Here is an 18,761-nt window from a genome sequence, read left to right as displayed (position 1 = left end):
CTCTGTACAGCCATGCTGGGTACTGCCATCTCTGGGAGAAGGAAGCAAAGTGAGCCAAGTTCCCTTTGTCTGGAGCTCTCCAAAGGCTTCCCACTGTGGCCCGAATAAATTCAAACTCCGTGCATGGCCTGCAGGGCTCTCCATGGTCAGGCCCATGGCTCCCTTCCATCCACACCCATGCCCTTGAGGAGATTCCAGCAACTTTCTGTCAGGCCCTGGAACCACTGCACTTTCCCACCCCAGGACCTTTGCACCTGCTGGTCCCACTGCTCTCTGATCTTTACCAGACTGCCTCCTTCTCATCAGTGACATCAGGACACTCCAACTTCTCAGAGTGGCTGTTCCTGGCACCCAGTCTAAAGCAGCCTCCCCAAACCACCTCCGTTACATGGGCTGTTTTATTTTCTGCAGCGCACTTTCCACTTTCTGACTTGATGGACATGATCTGTTTTTTACCTTGTTCTCCCCCACCCCACCCCACGCCACTGGAATGCAGTTTATTCATCCACAATGAGGTCTCCAGCAGATGGTTGGCGCGCCAGAAACACCAGGTAAACCAAGTCCCCCGCCCTGGAGGCAAGGGGTGGGCGGACACTTGCGCAGTGAGCTGTCACCCGGCGGGCCGCGGTCGCTGGCTCGGCACAGGCCCGGCTTCGCAGGCGCCGAGCAGCGAGGGCGCAGTGTCCGGGAGGGCTTCCTGGAAGCGACGGCCAGTGCAAGGACGAGCGGGGGACTAGAGGCGGCTAGAGGCTGGGCGAGGGGCGGCGACGCCCGGCCAGCCGCACGTGGGCGGGGGCCGGAGGCCCGCTCTTATGCGGTAACAATAATGGCAGTAGTCACCGGCGGTCGCCGGCCCTGCGCCCCCTTCCTCCAGCCCGCGCCCCGGCGAGGGGAGGCAGCCAGGGGACCTCCCCGCCCTCCGCGCTTACCGTCTCCGACGCCGGCTCCCCGGTGCTCAGGGACATGGCGGCGGCGCTGCCCGATCGCCCCTAGGCGCTGCGGGTACGGCCGTCCGGTTCTGGGGCTCCGCCGACCGCCTGGCTGCCAGCAGCCTCCGGGCCTGCCAGCGCGCCCGCCGCGACCCCGCTGCCATGGCAACCGCGCGGGCCCCCGAGCCCCGGATGTGGCCGGCGCCCCGCGAGGCGGGCCGACCGTAAGCGTGCTCGGGGAGCCCCGGCGGGTCAACAGGCTGCGCGCCCAGAGTGTAGGGCGGAGATCGGGGCGGAGCTGGAACAGTCCAGCCGCCGCCGAGGCTGCACTGCGAACCTGTGCACTAGTCACCAGAGCCGGATATTAATATTTATTAGGTTAACGTTGAAAGGGACAAGGGGCTTCTGCGGTGTCCACGGTCTGCCAGCTCTGAACGCCTGGCATTCAGAAAACCATCTTCCTGATCTCGGTACCTTAGGCTCAAGGGTTCTGATGTAGCCACAGGACAATAAAAAATAAGAGTTTGCAGTCACTGTATTCAGTGTGCATCATGAAGATCTTTAGGCGAGTTGGGCTGCAAAGTTTATTTAAATTATTAGCAAGTATAACCTGCCCTTTCTTTTCATACAGACCTCCAAGGGCATATCTACTCTGTCCCCCTGCCCTGCTTTATTTTTCCAGCCCCCTGGCCTTTATGATCTACAAGAACTTCCCATGTCTAGCATGTAAGCTCTCTGGGGCAGGGCTGTGTTTTGTTCACGGCTGTATCTCTGTCCTTTGGAACAGGGTCTGGCACATAGCAGGTGCTCAATCAATAGGTATTTGGTGCCCGGCAAGTCATAACTTCTCTGTGCCTGTGTCCTCAAATATAAATTGGAGAAAAGCGTTGTGGTGAGGATCAAATGAGTCAGTATCTCTAAACTGCTTAGTGCAGTTGCCGGTTCCAGAGTGAGCGCAGTGTGACAGTGTTAGTACACTGTTATGAGGTGAACAAATGAATGAGTCTCCACACAGGGTAGCGTGGTGTAGCAGGACGAATGCCTGGCAGGTTATTACTGTTCGAATTCTAACACCACCAATTATTATGAGTCCATGACCCTCGTTTCTTCAGTCTCTTCATCTGTACAACAAAGGGGGTGAGCCACACGGTGGTCGGACGCTGTCTCCCCACAAGCTGGTTAGTGCTCAGGAGCCCAGGTTTAGTACTTTCACCATCGTCTCCTTGTCTGCAAAGTAGAAACAGTTTCAGGGCTTTTGTTGGCACTGAAGGAGAAAACACAGCTAAAACTCAGCATGGTGCCTGGCACATGGTAAGCACCTCAAAAAAACAAGCTACCAGGTAATGCTTTGCCGCTGGTCCAGTTACTTGAATGGTATTTTAAATGGCAAAATTTTATTTGTTCTGAAATTATCCCCTTCACTCATTGGCGCTCCTCTGCTCTGTGAAGCCCTGTTTCCGGAGTGGTGTCAGGTACAGTCTGTACCCCAAGTTCTGGTTCCCTATTTACACCTTCCCTGATGGATCCTAAAAGAAACCCCATGCTCTCCTCTGAGCTGCCACCAGAGTTGTTTATAAAAGGTGAATCTTACCAGGCCTCTCACCTTCTTAACTTCCATCTGCTTCCTCGGGGTATTGTTCACGTGGCAGACAAGTGCCTTCACGATCTAAACTACCTATGCGCCAGTACCTCTTGCTCCTCTCCCTCTCCTGGGGCTCCGCAAACCCCCTGCCCTTCCTGCATCTGTTGTTTCACTTACTTTCTCTTAGTTACAGCCGGTTCCAGAATTTCCATGCTTCCACTTACAGTTTTTTGACTTTACAATGGTGCAAAAGCAATACATATTCAGTAGAAACCGTACTTCAAATTTGGAATTTTGATCTTCTCCCATGCTGCCGATATGCGGTAGGTAGGATCCTTTCTCATGACGCTGGGCTGCGGCGGCGAGCTGCAGCTCCCAGGCAACCACCCAATCACAAGAGTAAAAAACCATCCACTTACAGCCATTCTGTACCCAGACAACCATCCTGTTTTTCACTTTCAGTACAGTATTCCATCAATTACATGACATATTCAACGCTTTATTATAAAATAGGCTTTGAGTTAGATGATTTTGCCCAACTGTAGGCTAATGGAATCGTTCTGAGCAAGTTTTAGGTAGGTTACGCTAAGCTATGATGTTGGGTGGGTTAGGGGCATTAAATGCATTTTGGACTTACAAATGGGATGAAACCCCATTGCAAGCGGAGGAAGATCTGTCTACTACGCGGCTGGCGCTTTGCTTCGCTTGCCCGCCCAGACACGTGGTCCTTTGGCCGGCGAGGCCACGCCCCTTCACGCATGGCCACGCCCCTTCCGCCGAAAGCCCTGTCTTCCGGGCGCAAAGCCTGCCGGATTCCCGAGCACTTATCTGTGAGCGTCCCGGTTGGGGTGGGTGATGGGTCAGGTGGACGCGTTCGGCGGTGGCATGTCCGTCTCAGCCTGAGCTCGTTCCCCGAGCCTGGGCCCTCTAGGCTCTCGGAGTCGCCTCCAGGACGCTTTCACGGTTCCCCACGCCCGCGGTCCCTGTCCTCGCCCCCTCCAAGCCCGGCGGGTCGCACGGCACGGGGCGGGGCCTGCAGCGGTGACGGACACGAAGCGGGTGAGGCGCGCGCCAGGGAAGGGGTTGCGGTCGCTGTGGCGGGCCCCGCGGGGTCGGAGTTCGGGCCCCGGGACCAGGGCCGGAGAGCAGCCTGGGGCCCGCGTGTGTGGCCCGGGCTGGGCCGCGGCACCACCGCGGCCGCCGGCCTGGCGTCCTCAGCGGGGTCCACGGGGAGGGCGCCTTGCGCAAGGACTGTGCCTGGCCAGGGATAGACAGACGCCCCAGCCCAGGCAGGCCTGTTCCTGACCCGGCAGACAGAGTCACTGGCCACCCCACCCCCCTGCAAGAGCCCTCCCTGAGCACAGGACCGACGGGCTCCCTGGACCCTTCCCAGGCCGGACACGCAGGTCCAGTTGCCGCCCCGGGAGGAACCGGCAGTGGGCAGGGCGCCTTCCCCCCGGCACACTCCTGCTGCAGGGTTTTCACACTGACCCTGGGAGGGACAGACACACACCTCCTGTCTGGACTGAGCCGCTCTGCCTCCTGCACGTGGCCGGCCCCAGAGCGCGCACACGCCCCTCGCTCTGGCCCGCCTGCAGCCTCGGTCAGCTTGATGCTCCCTTTATTCTCGCCTCCCACCAGCGTCCCAGGTTGGCTGACTTTGAGCTGCTCAGGCCTCATGCTGTACTTCAGATTCCCTTCCATCTCCACCGTCAGAACTGAGGGCTCTGCTTGCTCTTGGCAACCTCCGGTCCCACCTGCGCTGATTCTTTACATCGATCCCGGTAGCTTGGAGTTTCCGTCTGAAGATTGTGGTCACCTGGCCTGAGGTGAAAGTCCTGGGGCCTGGGCGGGCGTGGGGACTGCCTGTGAGTAGGGCAGGTGGGGTCTGGCCCTGACATTGCCTTTACGGGAACCCCAGCCTCGTCATGGACCCAGAGTGCTCCCGGCTCCTCCCTGCCCTCTGTGCCGTCCTGGCAGACCCCAGGCAGCCTGTGGCAGACGACACTTGTTTGGAGAAGCTGCTGGACTGGTTTACAACAGTAACCGAAGCAGGTAAGGTGAGGGTGCTGCTGGTGATTTTCCCCGGAGGCCAGAGGGTGCCGGGCTCCCCTGTCCTCGGGAAGGACTGTCTGTCCGGTGTCCTTCCTTCATATCTTAAAGATTCCCCCTGGCTTTGGGCACACGGCAAGCTGAGCCTAAGGGGATGGTCAGGAGAGCTTGAGCTGCAGGCCTCCCGTTATTCAGGCCATGCTAGGTGGCTGCCGAGGCCGCGGGACAAACTTATCTTCTTGTTTGCATTTTTTTTGTTTTAAGAAATCGGTTTTTCTTTCTGATTATGTAAGTAATACATATTCTTTATATAAAACTTGAACAGCACAGAGGAGTAAAGAGGAAGATTAAACCACTCCCAACATTTTTTTCCTTCCAACTTTTTTCCTTAACACATCATAATTCTGTACTTTTTTTATAAAAATGTGGTCACACCGTAAATAAACATGATATCTTGCTTTTTCTTTCTTACTGTCCTAGTGGGTGTTTTCCCCACTGACACGTTGATTTTATTGACTGTATGTCAGTTTGCTCTGTGAATGGACCTTAATTTTACAATTAGTCCACTGTTGTTAGATGTCTGTGTTTCTAATGTGTCATTATCATAAACAGTGACATAATGGCTTTCTCTGTACGTAAATCTGCTCATGTAAATGTTTGGCTGATAATTGTTTTAGTGTGGGTTACGTGTCATAAATTTCTGCTATTTGTTTCTTTGGTTTACCCTGTTCTTTTACCCTCTTTTGAGTTGAATATCAAGGTCTGTCTTGTTTTCTAATAGATGCATTTAAGGCTACACATGTCTCTGAAGGTATCACTTTAGCTGCACCCTGTAACTCTTACTATGCGGTGCTTTTGTTGTGATTTACTTCCAAATATTTCATACTTTTCATTATAATATTTCTTCATCCACAAATTATCAATATTTAAAGGGTATCTTTAGATTCATGACATGGGGTTTTTTTTCAGTCTTTTTGTTACTGATTTCTAATTTATTTCATTGGAGTTAGAAAGTATTTGTATTTTGATTCTTTTATATTTGTTGAGGCTTTTATCGTGGCATAGTACACAGACCATTTTTGCACATATTCTATAGATTTCTCTATAGGATATTATTGTTTGGTATTTATAGAGTCCTCAATTGTGGCCTAGTAGTTAAATTAAAAAAAAAACTTTTTAATTGAAGTATAGCTGATTTACAGTGTTGTGTTAGTTTCTGGTGTACAGCAAAGCGATTTGTTTTTTTTGTATATATATACACACACGCTTTTTCAGAGTCTTTTCCGTTATAGTTTATTACAAGATATTGACTCTAGCTCCCTGTGCTATACAGTAGAACCTTGTTGTTTATCTTATATATAGTAGTTTGTATCTGCTAATCCCAAACTCCTGATTTATACCCCCCCCTTCCCCTTTAGTAACCATAAGTTTGTTTTCTATGTCTGTGAGTCTGTTTCTGTTTTGCAAATAAGTTAATTTGTATCATTTTTTTTAGATTCCATATATAAGTGATATCATATGATATCTGTCTTTCTCTGTCTGACTTACTTCACTTAGTATGATAACCTCTAGGTGCATCCATGGTGCTGCAAATGGCATTATTTCATCCTTTTTTATGGCTGAGTGATAGTTCATTCTATACACACACACACACACACCACATCTTTATCCATATCTGTCGCTGGACAGTTAGGTTGCTTCCATGTCTTGGCTGTTGTAAATAGTGCTGCGATGAATTTTGGGGTGCATGTATCTTTTTGAATTATGGTTTTCTCCAGATATATGCCCAGGAATGGGATTGCTTGATCATACGGTAACTCTATTAAAAATTATTTTTAAATAGCTTTATTTGAGATTTGATTTACATACCATGAAATTGATCTATTTAAAGTGTGTAATTCAGTGGTTTTTAGTAAATTCACACAGTCTTGCCACCATCCAAAGGTTAATTTTGCAACATTTTCATCCCCTTAGAAGAAACCTGGTATCCATTGGCAGTTAATCTCTATTCCCTCCTCCCACAGCCTGTATGTATTTTCCTCAGTGTCGTACATGATGAAAAGAATATAGTCTCCATACGTGTTCCTCAGTTCAAGTTTACATTGTTAAAACCTGTGATGTTCTTGCTAATTTGTTTGCTTAATTGTTTTTGAGAGATATGTGAAAATCTTAAACTAAGATGGCGGATTCAACAATTTCTCTTTGAAATTCTGTCTTTTTTCCCCCTTTGTATATTTTGAAGTTAGGTTAGGTATGTACAGTCTTAGACTGTTGTATCTTCCAGGATTTGGCTGTTTGAGCAATGACTTCCTTTCTAAAGCTCTGACAGAGCTTTTTGCTTTAAAATCAGTTTTGTTTGATATTACTCTTGCTGCAGCAGCTTTTTAAAAATTAGGATTTGCCAACTGTATCTTTTCAGCCTTTACAAACCTGGCCTTCTGGGTTGTCACGCTTCATTGTTTCTTGCACACAGTGTGATGCTAGCCTTTGGTTCTTGATCTAGTCTGCACAGCTCTTTATTCTCATGGACAGTTTAATTTGTTTCATTTGTTGAGTTTACTGTTATATTGGAACCTATTTTTACTATATTCTTTTGCATTTAAAACATTTTTTCCATGCCTTGTCGTTGTGCCTTTTACCTCCTTTTCTGCCCCCCATCGGTTTAATAAAGCTTTTGTTTTTTCAGTCTTTCTGGTTTTGAAGTGAAGTTTTGAAGCATTCTGCTTACGTTTCGGGGGGTTACTCTTACGTGCAAACTGGATTTTAAAAGTTGAAAGTCAGCTAGAATCTCTGTCTTCTGCGCCAGCCACACACGGAGCCTCGGGCACTTTAACTCCAGCTCGGTCCAGTCTTCCGTGGTTTGTCGTCTGGTGTTTTGATTCTGTTTTGTTTTAAACTCCTTCAAAAGTTAACTTAATTTTTAAAGTCAGTGCTTTTTTAGGTTCGCCCACGTTTTTGGTTTCTTTGATTCTTGCTTCTCTCTCCTTCACCCTGGTTTTCCCACCTTACTGTGCCATTCATCGTCCTTTCACAAGGGCCTCGCAGTGGAGGCCCTCCCAGCGTTGCCCCAGGTTTCCTCCCCCTTCCCCTGCCCCACCCCCGGCAGCGCTTTGGAATGACAGAGCAGTCGCGAAGAGACGTTTTAGATGCCACGTCTGGAAAAGAATGCCTGTTCCATTGTGCTTCTTGCTTTCGTATTCTCAGTTTAAGAGAAAAGTATCCATTGGAGAGGTGAAAATTGTCTTCTGCTTCAGTTTGCATTTCTTTTTCATAATCAGCAAGGCAGAACATCTTTCGTGGTTTGCTGGCCATTTGTATATTCTGTCCAAGTCCCTTGCCTGTTGTTAAGGTATTGGCTTTCTACATTGTCCCCCCTCATTGAATTAAAGTTATGGATCCTTCGTGGCAGTTGTTGCAACTGTTTCCTCCCAGTTGGACTGCTAAGTCTAATAGCCTGAGAGAAAGGGAGTCTGGGGGTTGCCAGAAGAATGGCCCCTCAGGGAGGCATGCGCTGTGCCCCCGGTGACATGCTTCCCGGCTGGGCCTGTCTCCAGGGTCCAGTCTCCTGTTACTACAGGAGAATCCCTGCCTGGTAGAGCTGCTGTTCCGCGTGCTGAAATCCCAGGACCTAAGTTCCAGAATCCTCTCCTTCTCACTCCGCCTCGCAGGGATATTTGCAGCCCAGGAAGACTGCTTCCAGTATCTTCAGGTGAGCCTGGGTCCTCCCACCTGAGTGACCCACCTTCTCCTGCAGGTACACAGAGCAGTGGTGGCTGTCATGACCCCTGAGTCTCCGAACCTTGTTTTGCCCCCGTGTCTTGACGTGTACCGCAAGGTTTTTATTCCTGAGTATAATTCTCCTTTGAAAAACTCACCAGGAATGGCGTTGGGGTGAACGGGGAACATCTTAAAATAAGGCAGAGCTGGGGCTGGCTCTCTGCTCTGACACCGCCCTTCACAGCTGCTCCTCAGTCCAGCAGCGCAGGCTCCAGGGGCCCAGCCCACCCCAGCTCGCTGCGGGACAGGCTTCCCAGGATGTTCTGCACTGAGGTGTGTTTTAGGAAATGACTTCACGTGTGATAATCCACCCATACCTCTGGTGCTTTGCAGTTGGTAAAACACCTCAGTTTACAAAATCACATTCATGTTATCCTGGGCGCCCTGGCCAGTAAGCAGGTCAGGAGTCTTCATCTTTTTCCTGGATTAGGAGACAGTGAAGGCTCAATATAAGAATCCCACAGAACTGGCAGAGCTCACACTAGACCCTGAAGGGTCGCACTGTTCGAATGCTCTGTTACACCATCTGTTTCTCTGAAAGTAAATCCTCAGTCCCAGTCAGATGGCCTTCCCCAACTTCATTGATTTCCTGAGTACTTCCCAGTTCCCATCTCTACTTCTCCAGGGCCTCCTCTTCCTTCCCAAGGCTGACCATGGCTTTAGAGGCTTAGAAGGCCGCTGACTGCCCTTCAGTCTGGTGGTTGGCCCCCTGTACGTGGGGACGAGGGACAGGGGCAGGTTCGGGCTCTGAGTCGCAGTGGAAGGCTGCTCTCTGTCCTGGGCCCATGGCACTGGCTTGGGCTCCTGTTCCCTTTTCACCTGGCCTTTCACAGGCTCCCAGGGGGCCTGGCAGCCCTAAGGGCCCTTCAGCAGCCAGATGCTCATCAATAGCTGGTGTCTGGGCAGGGGACATGTGGACAAACTACTTGAGGCAGGGGCCCGAGCCTTTGTACCTTCCCATTGGCTACGAGCTGCCCCCAGGGAGAGGCTGTAGCTCTGGGGGGGGCATTTCGGTGACGCGAGGTCCCACAGAGGGCCTGCCCTGTGAGCTGCCGCCTCCAGCAACACCCCTCAAGGCCTCGAGGCCATTGCGGAGTTGGAGTCATCCTTGAGCGACTGCAAGTGTGTCTCCGAGGCCCTGTGGTCTCTTACCCTGGAGTCTGAGATGACTTGAGGGTGGGGACCAGCATTTTATTGTCAAGATAGACAAGGCTCAGAGCTAGTAGCTGCACCCGTGAGGGGCTCCGTTGGTAAGAGGCAGCCCCCGAGTTTCCCACTCGTTGTGTTGGCACCCTGTAGTGAACAAGAATCTTGTTCACGTGGCAGCAGATCAGGACAATGCATATTGTCCTGTGGACGTCCACGAGCAGATGGGGATTGAGTGGGGAGTTAGCCACTGCCTGCTGACGGGGTGGGGTGGCCAGCTTCGTAGGGGCAGTGGTCTTGCAGCCGGGTTGTAAGGGGTTTGAGCAGGTGTATGGGGGGGGTAGGCCCGACTCATGGGGCGTGCTGGGGAATCCAGGGTAGGGGACACCTGGAGGAGGGCAGGTGCCCTGGAGGACCCCGAGTGCCAAGCACAAGAGCCCAGTCGGCTGTGGAGACCTTTGGGGGTCCTTGAGCGCGGCATGTCATGGTCAGAGGGGGACCTTGGGCATTGCAGTTGGTGGGCTGTGTGGGGGAAGGGTTTCTGAAGTGAACGGTGACAGGGTTGATGAGCCTTTATGGAAAACCCAGTTCTTCCTTCCGAAGTTCTCTCCCCTGGAAGGCAGAGGTGGCAGTGCGGTGGCCGCCATCGGCTGGCCCTGGTGGCCACCTGCCACCTCTCACAGGCTCTTTGTGTCGGCAGCTCACGAGAAAGTTCCCCCAAAGAAGAGCCTCGACCAGCTGTGAACGATAGAAAAGCCATCGCTGATGTGTGGTCCCCTGGGACCTTGCTTAGGTCACCACTTCCTCCTCTGCTTCCCAGCAGGGGGAGCTGCTGCCCATGCTCTTCGGGGAGGTGGGCCCCCTCGGAGGAGCGGCCTGGACGGCCCCCGCTGTGCGCAGCGGCTGGATCCAGGGCCTGCGCACCCTGGCACAGCACCCTAGTGCCCTGCGCTTCCTTGCCGCCTGTGGTGAGTGCCCCCGTCTGCCCTGCCTTCCGCCTCTGCCCTTGCTGTGCCTGATGCTGTGCGACTCCTGGGAAGTCATTGCACCTTGCCGGGTCTCTTCCTCTGAACGTGAAAGTGGCTGTGGTATCGTAGGGCTGTTGTGAGGAACATTCGGGGTAACCAAGGGTTGGAGGCCCCTCAAGGGTGTAGGGTGTCCTGTGGCTTATAGGTGAGACCCAGCAGTTGGGGTGGCTTTGAAACTGATGAGAAGAATCCAAAGTGGCCAGGGTTCTAAAGCCCCTCGCCCTGTGAACCCTCCGTTCTGATTCCTGTGCCTCTGAGTAGCGGGGAGGCTGGGCCTCTAACGGTGCCTCCGCACTGGGTGGTGCCTGAGTTCTGTCCGCGAGGTTCTGAAGTCAGTGGTTAAAGCTGCTCAGTGGTTTCCGCGTCGCTGCTGTCACCGTGGACTCTGTTCCAGCTGAACCCTGTTTCTTTCCCCACCCGTTGTCCCTCCCCCTCCCCAGGTGCTGTTGACACCATCTTCTCCCTGCAGGGAGATTCCAGCCTGTTTGTGGCCTCGGCAGCCGGGCAGCTCCTGGTGCACATCCTGGACTTGGCGATGCGAGGCCCAGCCGAGGGCCGCTGCAGTCCGCAGGCTTGTGACTGGCCAGCATGTGCCCAGAAGATTGTGTGTCACATCGAAGACTCCCTGTGCTCCATAGCCACCCCGCAGGTCACACAGGCCCTCAATGTCCTGACCACCGTGTTCGGGCACTGCCATGGCCTTTGGACGCAAGGCCTTTGGGTGCGGCTGAGCCCCCTCGTGGCCCGCCTGCTCGAGAAAGACCCTGTCCCAGCCTCACACTCGCTCGTGGATCTCCTCCTCAGCGTGGCCCGGTCAGGCCCCCGGGGCGCAGCTGGTGGGGTGGGCAGGAGGGGGGGCTCGTTTTCTTCGGGAAGTCTTGGGGCAGCCATCACACCTGGGCCACATCTCACTGGCTGCCCGAGAACGCTGCCTTGAGTAGAGGGGACACCAGAGGGGGTCTGAAAGCCCGCACACCCGGGAAGGGCCTTCTGTCTCAGCCGGCACACCCAGCCCAGGCCACGGCGGCCCCCCGGGCACGGTGTGGGCTGGACGGGGGAATGACGTTCTTTTCCTGGGCTCCTCCGCAGTTCTTCTGTGCCGAGTTCTGACCGTGGCCTGTGGGAGACTTTGGCCCAGACTCTGAGCCACTTGAGCCCCACACAGGCAGGGCCTCTGGCTTTGGGGATCCTGAAACTGCAGGACTGGTAAGGATTGGGGTTCATGTTGTGTGAGGCGGGCAGAGAGCTCAGGGAACTTCAGGGGAGCTCCTGAAACCAGAGATCAGTCAGAGGCGGCTGGCCGGGGCGTGGCCGGGCAGTCCGTGGGTTATCACCAAGGTGTTGGCACAGGCTCTGGCTTCTCCATTTTTTAGTGGTGGAATAGCTTTTTCACAGGCTCCCCAAAGATAAAAGAGACTCTCGGAGCAGCCCTGCTCAGAGCAGGGTTGGGTTCATACTCAGGATTTGCTCAGCTGCCTTCTGCCACCTCCCCAGTGGCCTCACCTTGTGGATCCTGGGCCGCCCCGTGTGCATGCCACTGGGGTGGGTACCAGGGGCTGTGGGACGGTGGAGGGGGACCCAGTAGACAGGAGTGACGGGACAGATTCCCAGAGGGAGAGAGATGTGCGCCCTACCAGGAAGGGGGTGTGGGGTCCGGAGAGGTGGGAAGGAAGAGAAATCATTCCAGGGTTTCGGGCGGACTAGAGCCGGTCTTGTTGGCCCAGGTCTGGGGTGAAAGTGGGCACAGGGCGCTGGGGATACGATGCCAGCCTGGCTCTGGGCTCCAGGGTCTCCGGATGTTCAGAGAGAGAGGGAGTGGTCCGAAGGGAGAGGGAAGGATTGGGCAGCTGGCTTGGAGGGAGAGCTCTGTACCAGCTTGGCCTCCCAACCACCCTGGGCCCAAGCACATCGGCGAGACCATGTTCCAGAACGTAGGAAAGGATATCTCAGCATTGGGAGTACTTCCGGGAGGTGGGGCATCCCATCCCTTTGGCCCTGAGCAGGCACTGCCCATTGGAGTGGGTGTGGCCAGGCCTTGCCCAGGCTCTTCCCGGGGCCCGGGTGGTGCTTCCTAGCAGCTCCTTGGAGTCCCAGGCCAGCGGTGTGAGTGCCGGTCACAATGCTTACAGGGAAGCTGTGTCTCGAGGGGGTGTCCAGATCCCCAGCACTGACCCCTTTGGCCCAGACTTGCTGGGGATGTTAGGAGGGTAGCCAGCTTGCCTGAGGGCGGGGGCAGCCCTCACCGTGTCCTCCGTCCTCAGTCCACAGGCGCTGAGGACCCAGGCCTTCGGCGTCCTCCTCCAGCCCCTGGCCTGTGTCCTGGAAGCTGCTGCTCAGGCCCCTGGACCTCCAGGTAGGCTGCTTGGAAGGGTGGGCAGGTGCAGGAAGGCAGGACCCTGGGGTCCTGAGAACGTCCTTGGGGCCAGGGCGGGCTGATGGGCAGCGGGGTACCTGGCTTGCCACGCCACCTAAGAGTGAAGGTGGTTGCGGTGTCGGCTGCCGCCCCGGGTGTGACTGCTGCTCGCGTCCCCGCCTGGGAGTTCATAGGGCAGCATTGCCCGCTGTGGGCATCAGCTGGAGCGGCCCCCAGAGCAGCTGACCCTGGGAGTTGGTGGTGGTTACCGGGGGCCTGGGCCACGTGGATGGTTCCTGACCCAGAGCGGGCACACGGGCTTGGCGCTCGCCCTCCCAGAAGGTCAGTTCTGTGAAGGGAGAGTGAGTTTCCTCGCTGCGACTTGGCTTGCTTCAGCCGCACGATGGGGTGAGGATGAGAGAAGGGGGCCCAGCTGTGCCTCAGAGCCGCATGTCGAGCGTAGAGATGGGCCTCTGACCAGCGGAAACCGGCCCGGGCATGGGCTGCAGGGAGAGTGGGACTGCTCGAGAGCCCTGCAGACAGGTTCAGACCTCAGCTCCGGCCGGCTGGACGCCGCCCTGGACGAGCCACCTGCTCGGAACGTCCGGGCCTGGTCTCTGGCGTGAAGCAGTGACCAGCGGCAAGGCCTGTGGTGGCCACGCAGGAGGTGCCCGCTAACCGGGAGCTGTTTCTGGCTGTCCTCCAGGCTTGCTGGGTGGGGCCGCAGGCGACCCGATGACGGTGGACGTGCTCCTCTGCTCCAAGTCGGCCTGTGTGGGTCTCCTGTGCTGCGCTCTCACCCACCTGGGGCTGCTGCAGCCGCTGGTAGGTATGGCCCGGCCCGGCTCCACACTGGCAGTGGGACTTGTGGCCTGCACTGACCCTTCCTCTCCCCCAGCCCCAGCGCCCCTCGCCCTGGCCGCAGGCGCCCCTGCTTGGGGCTGCGGTGACGGTCCTGCGGCTCTGCAGTGGCTCAGTGGCCCCCACCTCCGATGTGGGCGGCCGCCTCTGTGCGATCCTGGTGGGCTGTGGCCGGGTCCAGCGAGCTGCCCTGGATTTCCTGGGGGCGCTGTCTCAGGGGGCCGGTAAGTGAGAATGCTCTCTCCGCACAGCTCGGGTGTTGGGCGAGCCCCACAGCTGCGCAGAGATGTCCCCAGACTGCTGTCCTCCGCGCGTCTCCTCTGGGGCAGGGGCTGGGATTCAGCTGACCGATGGGTTCTGCTCCCTCTTCTCCTTGGGCTGCCACACTTGCGGGCTGGGGAGGCCCCAGGGTAGGAGGTTGGGTGCTTCAGTCATCCACGTCTGTCTCAGGCCCTCAAGAGTCGGTGATGCAGGTGTTTTCCGTTCTCCTGGAGTACCTCATGAGCCCTGAGTCCAGCTCCATGGTACACGCACAGGGTGCAGGGTGCAGGGGTGGGGGGGAAGGGGAGGGGGAGGAAGGCAGAGGCAGGGCACCCCTGCAGGCCTCTCTGGGGCCAGAATTGCCTCTTTTTTTTTTTTTTTTAAATAATTAAAAAATTTTGGCTGTTTGTTGCTGCGTGCGGGCTTTCTCTAGTTGCAGTGAGCGGGAGCTACTCTTTGTTGCGGTGCACGGGTTTTGCATTGCAGTGGCTTCTCTTGTTGCTGAGCATGGGCTCTAGGTGCAGTGGGCTTCAGTAGTTGTGGCTCGCAGGCTCAGTAGTTGTGGCTCGCGGGCTCTAGAGCGCAGGCTCAATAGCTGTGACGCACGGGCTTAGTTGCTCCGTGGCATGTGGGATCTTCCCGGACCAGGGCTCAAACCCGTGCCCCGTGCGTTGGCAGGCGGATTCTTAACCACTGCGCCACTAGGGGAGTCCCCAGAATTGCTTCTTAAAGTGAGTTTCAAGGGGCAGGCAGCTGCACAGGGTTCGGCCCGGGGCCTGGCATTGGTGGAGATTGAGTGAGGGGTCACCGGGCTGTGGAAAGCAGGGAGAGGATCCAGTCTTACAGGGAATTCTCCATGAGAGATGTAAACTAGAACCAGGTGGGCCTTATGCTTGGGGTCCAAACTCTCATTGAGGTTTCCTGCAAATCTCCCCGTTCTTGTAGCCCCAGGGTTGAGTCATGCTCTGGAGGTGCAGGATTAGCATGTGCAGTGAGCAGGCAGTGGGGAGATTGGATGATAGGCTTGGCAGATTCCGGGGCTTTCAGGAAAAGGTGCCGTGGGTAGTTCCTCCTGTTTTGGTGCAGAAATTTCATTTCCCCGTTAGTGGGGCTTCCTGACAAGAGCTGCCCCCTCCTCTTCTCTCTCGCTAGTCTTGGATGCCAGTCTGCCGCTTCCAGAGGCTTCTGCCTCGTAAAAATGAAGTCCAGTGTTCCCTCTCCCCACGCACCCTGTCCCCATCTTACACCCCAGGGCAGGGGCAGGGGCAGGGGCAGGGGCACTGGAAGGTGGACGGGGGCAGGCGGGCCAGCTCACCCCTCCTGGCCCTGCAGCCCCACTCTTCCCGCTCCAGGTTCTGAAGAAGGCCTTCCAGGCCACACTCAGGTGGCTCCTGAGCTCACCCAAGACCCCCGGCTGCTGCGACCTGGACCCCCGCACCCAGCTGTTCCTCAGGGGTAATCCCAGCCCCTCCCAGGGGAAACCGAGGGAGGAGCAGGGATGGAGGCGACTGGGGGCTGGGCGGGAAGGCAGGGTGGACATGGCCCGGGCCCCTCTGAACCGTTCCCCCTGCCCCAGAGCTGCTTCCTGTGCTACAGAAGCGCCTGTGCAGCCCCTGCTGGGAGGTGAGGGACTCAGGCCTCGAGTTCCTGACCCAAATGACCAGACACTGGGGAGGTGAGTGCAGGGGGCGGGGCTGGGGGCGGGGCGGGGGCCTGTGGGAGGGCTGGCCTGGCCTTGGCACACTGTTGTCCCCAGGTAGTTGGGAACTCGGACCACCTAGGCTGCCTCTGGGAGAGGGAGGAGAGGCTGTGGACTCAGCTTTTGGTCATAGCTGGTTGTGGCTGCTTGGACCCCCAGGGCAGGCCGGCTTCAGACAAGCGCTCCTTGCTTCAGAGGTGCCCGAGCTCACCAAGCAGCTTCTGCAAGACCCTGAGAGTTACGTCCGCGCGAGCGCAGTGACCGCCACAGGGCAGCTGTCTAGCTGGGGGCTGCTTGCCGCCCCTGCCAGCCCTGAGCGCCCAGGGGCTCAGCAGGTAGGAGGCAGTGGGTCCTGTGGCCGTGTGCCCACCTGGCGGCTGTCGTGATGCCGGGGTGGAGTGGGTCTGCCGCCCATGGGTGGCATTCGGGGTCGGGCGTGTCCCCTGAATCTCCGGCTCCGCCTCCTGGAAGCCCTGTCACTTGGACACGGCCACCCCCGTTTGACGGTGGGCAGATGGGGGGCTGAAGGGCACATCGCCTGAAGGAAGCCGAGCGTGGCAGGGGGTCCTCAGGGGGGTTCTCCCTGCTGCCCCCCGAGCCCGTCCGCGGGAACTCAACTTCCCTGGTCCCTCCCCCCTCTTTCCACCCCGTCCTCCAGAAGAGCCTGCTCGTGGAGCTTCTGCACGTCCTCTGCGCAGACTCGGAGGGCTTCCCCCGGAGGGCCGTCATGCAGGTCTTCACCGAGTGGCTGAGGGACGGCCATGCTGACGTAGCTGAAGACCCGGAGCGGTTTGTGGCCCGAGTGCTGCAGGCGGCGAGCAGGGACCAGGACTGGGAGGTGCGGGCCCAGGGCCTCGAGCTGGCGCTGGTGTTCCTGGGGCGGCTGCTGGGCCCGCGCGGCTCCCACTGTCCCTGCGCCGTGGCCCTGCCCGAGGCAGCCCCGCCTGGCACGCTGGCCCAGGCCCTGCCCGAGGCAGCCCCGCCTGGCACGCTGGCCCAGGCCCTGCAGGTGCTCTGCCGTGTGCAGCTCTTTGAGTTTGCCTTCCGTGCCTTGTTTGACTGTGACCGACCTGTGGCCCAGAAGTCCTGTGATCTTCTCCTATTCCTGAGGGCCAAGGCTGCTCCCTGTGGCAGCCCGCAGGAGGCGGGGGACAGTCCCAACGTGGCCTCTGTGGAGGCCACCCTGCAGAGATGGCAGGCAGGTGAGCAGGGTCAGCCCCTGGGGTACCTGGAGCCTGGGGCCGTCATGGCCGTGCTGAGGTCTATAGACCTGGAGGGCCTTCGGGACACTCTGGCTGAGAGCAGTGACCATGTGGAGAAGAGCCCCCGGTCACTCCTGCAGGACATGCTGGCTGCCGTGGGCGTCCTTGGGGAGAACGAGGCCGACTGCTACTGACCCGCCTCGTGGCGACCTCCCCAGGACCCTGCTGCTGCACCACGTCCTGTCCTCGGGCCCTGCCATCCTGAGGGCTCTAGTCTGGCCTGGCTGCACAAGGGACCCTCCAGGGAAGTCAGGACCAGGTGAGCCCAGCAAGCTCAAAGAGCCCCACATTTTGATGTATTGCAGAAGAAGTGGCTTATTTTCTATTCAAAATAAATGTGATTTGACGGTGCCACTGGGTCAGCATAGTGTTCTAAGACTGCCCAGGGGTAGGCCCCAGGCCTGGTAGGGGCTTGGAGAAACATCTGGGGTGGGACCCTCTACACAGTGGCCACGTGCTTCCTTGGCATGGAGGGGTGGTTCCTCTGCTTGGATCCCACCATGCCCCAGGGACACCCAAGGTCAGAGAGCAAACAGCTCAGGCTGGAGAGTGTCTGGCCTTGGTCCCTGGCCCCTGGCGATAGTGACCCCAGGTCTAACCAAGCCAGGTTTTCAGTCTCTGAACCCCCAGGATCAGCTTGACCTTGTAGCAGTTCAGAGCTCACCATTTCAACTCACCAGGCACGTAGAGTCGCCAGTGGTAACATCAGGGGAGTTGAGGTCTGGGCTGGTCCTCAGGTTACCAAACAGATGGTACACCAGTCCGAGCTCTGCCATTTCCCAGCCATGTGACCCTGGGCTGACCTGTTTCCTCATCTGTAAAATGGGGATTTTACTCTGCCTCCCAGAGGTAAGTGTCTCAGTGTTCTAAAGCACCCAGCACAGTCAAAGAAGAAATCTCAAGAGAAACTTAAAAATATTTTTAACTGAATGAAAATGAAATTACAGCTTACCAAAATTTGTGGGATGCAGCAGAAGCAGTGCTCAGAGGGATATTTATAGCATTGAATGCGTATATGAGAAAAGAAGAAACATCTAAAATCAATAAACTAAGCTTCCACCTTAGGAAACTAGAAAAAGAGCAAATTCAACCCAAAGTAAGCACAAGAAAAGAAATAATAAAAACTAGAGCAGAAATCAATGAAATTGAAAACAGGAAATCAACAGAGGAAATCAAGTAAACCAAAAACTGGTTTTTGAAGAGATCAATAAAGTCAGTAGGCCCCTAGCCGGGCTAAGAAAAAAGGCACAAATTACTAGTACCAGAAATAAAAGGGGACATCACTGCAGATCCCATGATAATTGAAAGGATAATAAAGGAACACGGAGCAACTCTGTGCCCACAAATTTGATAACCTACGTGAGATGGACCAATTCTTTGAAAGACAATCTGCCAAACTGATAAAAGAAATAGATGATCTGAGTAGGCCTGTATCTGTTAAAGAAATTGAATCAGTAACTAACAACTTTCCAAAACAAAGCATGAGGCCCAGATGGTTTCACTAGTGAATTCTACAAAGCATTTAAGGAAGAAATTATACCAGGCCTCTACAGTTTTCCAGAAGATAGAGCAGAGGGAATGCTTCCTAACTCATTCTGTGAGGCCAGCATTACCCTAATACCAAAACCAGACAAATACCCAAGAAAACTAGGGACCAGTATCCCTCATGATCATAGATACAGAAGACCTTAACAAAATATTAGCAGATTGCTTCCAACAATGTATAAAAAGAATTATACACCGAGAACAAGTGGGGTTTATTTCATGTATGCAAGGCTGGTTCAACATTTGAAAATCAAAGTGATCCATCA

The 18,761-nt window shown here is 55.5% G+C and overlaps 2 protein-coding genes across 7 annotated transcripts in view; one reads left to right on the top strand and one right to left on the bottom strand.

Moving 5' to 3' along the window:
• IQCE (IQ motif containing E) overlaps positions 1-1,108 on the bottom strand; it is a 38,733-nt gene extending 37,625 nt beyond the window's left edge. For all 3 annotated transcript variants that reach the window (XM_068565362.1, XM_068565363.1, XM_068565364.1), the window contains exon 1: positions 930-1,108. In XM_068565362.1, the coding sequence (XP_068421463.1) occupies positions 930-965 (36 nt within the window). In that variant the 5' untranslated portion in view covers positions 966-1,108. The remainder of the gene's footprint in view (positions 1-929) is intronic.
• A 2,193-nt stretch (positions 1,109-3,301) lies between these two features.
• On the top strand, positions 3,302-17,301 carry BRAT1 (BRCA1 associated ATM activator 1). Of its 4 annotated transcripts, none has more exons than XM_068566202.1 (15): positions 3,302-3,570; positions 4,153-4,340; positions 4,433-4,566; positions 8,118-8,272; positions 10,310-10,454; positions 10,955-11,327; positions 11,604-11,720; positions 12,776-12,867; positions 13,574-13,692; positions 13,766-13,952; positions 14,179-14,252; positions 15,342-15,444; positions 15,566-15,664; positions 15,848-16,023; positions 16,347-17,301. In XM_068566202.1, the coding sequence occupies exons 3-15, from the start codon at positions 4,440-4,442 to the stop codon at positions 17,082-17,084; spliced, it is 2,505 nt and encodes an 834-aa protein (XP_068422303.1). In that variant the 5' UTR covers positions 3,302-3,570; positions 4,153-4,340; positions 4,433-4,439; the 3' UTR covers positions 17,085-17,301. The 4 variants fall into 4 exon arrangements, with proteins under 4 accessions (XP_068422303.1, XP_068422302.1, XP_068422305.1 ...); XM_068566201.1 differs by having other exon boundaries at positions 10,307-10,454; XM_068566204.1 differs by lacking the exons at positions 3,302-3,570; positions 4,153-4,340; positions 4,433-4,566 and having other exon boundaries at positions 8,204-8,272; positions 10,984-11,327.
• Positions 17,302-18,761: the final 1,460 nt, after the last annotated feature.

This window comes from Eschrichtius robustus, chromosome 16 (genome assembly GCF_028021215.1).
Source record: "Eschrichtius robustus isolate mEscRob2 chromosome 16, mEscRob2.pri, whole genome shotgun sequence".
NCBI classification, from domain to species: Eukaryota; Metazoa; Chordata; class Mammalia; order Artiodactyla; family Eschrichtiidae; genus Eschrichtius; species Eschrichtius robustus.
This window is presented reverse-complemented; position numbering and strand designations above follow the sequence as displayed.

Excerpts from the sequence above, each read along its gene's own strand:
- BRAT1 (XM_068566201.1), top strand. The coding sequence starts at position 4,440 with ATGGACCCAGAGTGCTCCCGGCTCCTCCCTGCCCTCTGTGCCGTCCTG. Across the intron at positions 11,328-11,603 it reads CTCCTCCTCAGCGTGGCCCG|TTCTTCTGTGCCGAGTTCTG; the intron begins GTCAGGCCCCCG and ends GCTCCTCCGCAG. Across the intron at positions 14,253-15,341 it reads GCCCTGAGTCCAGCTCCATG|GTTCTGAAGAAGGCCTTCCA; the intron begins GTACACGCACAG and ends TTCCCGCTCCAG.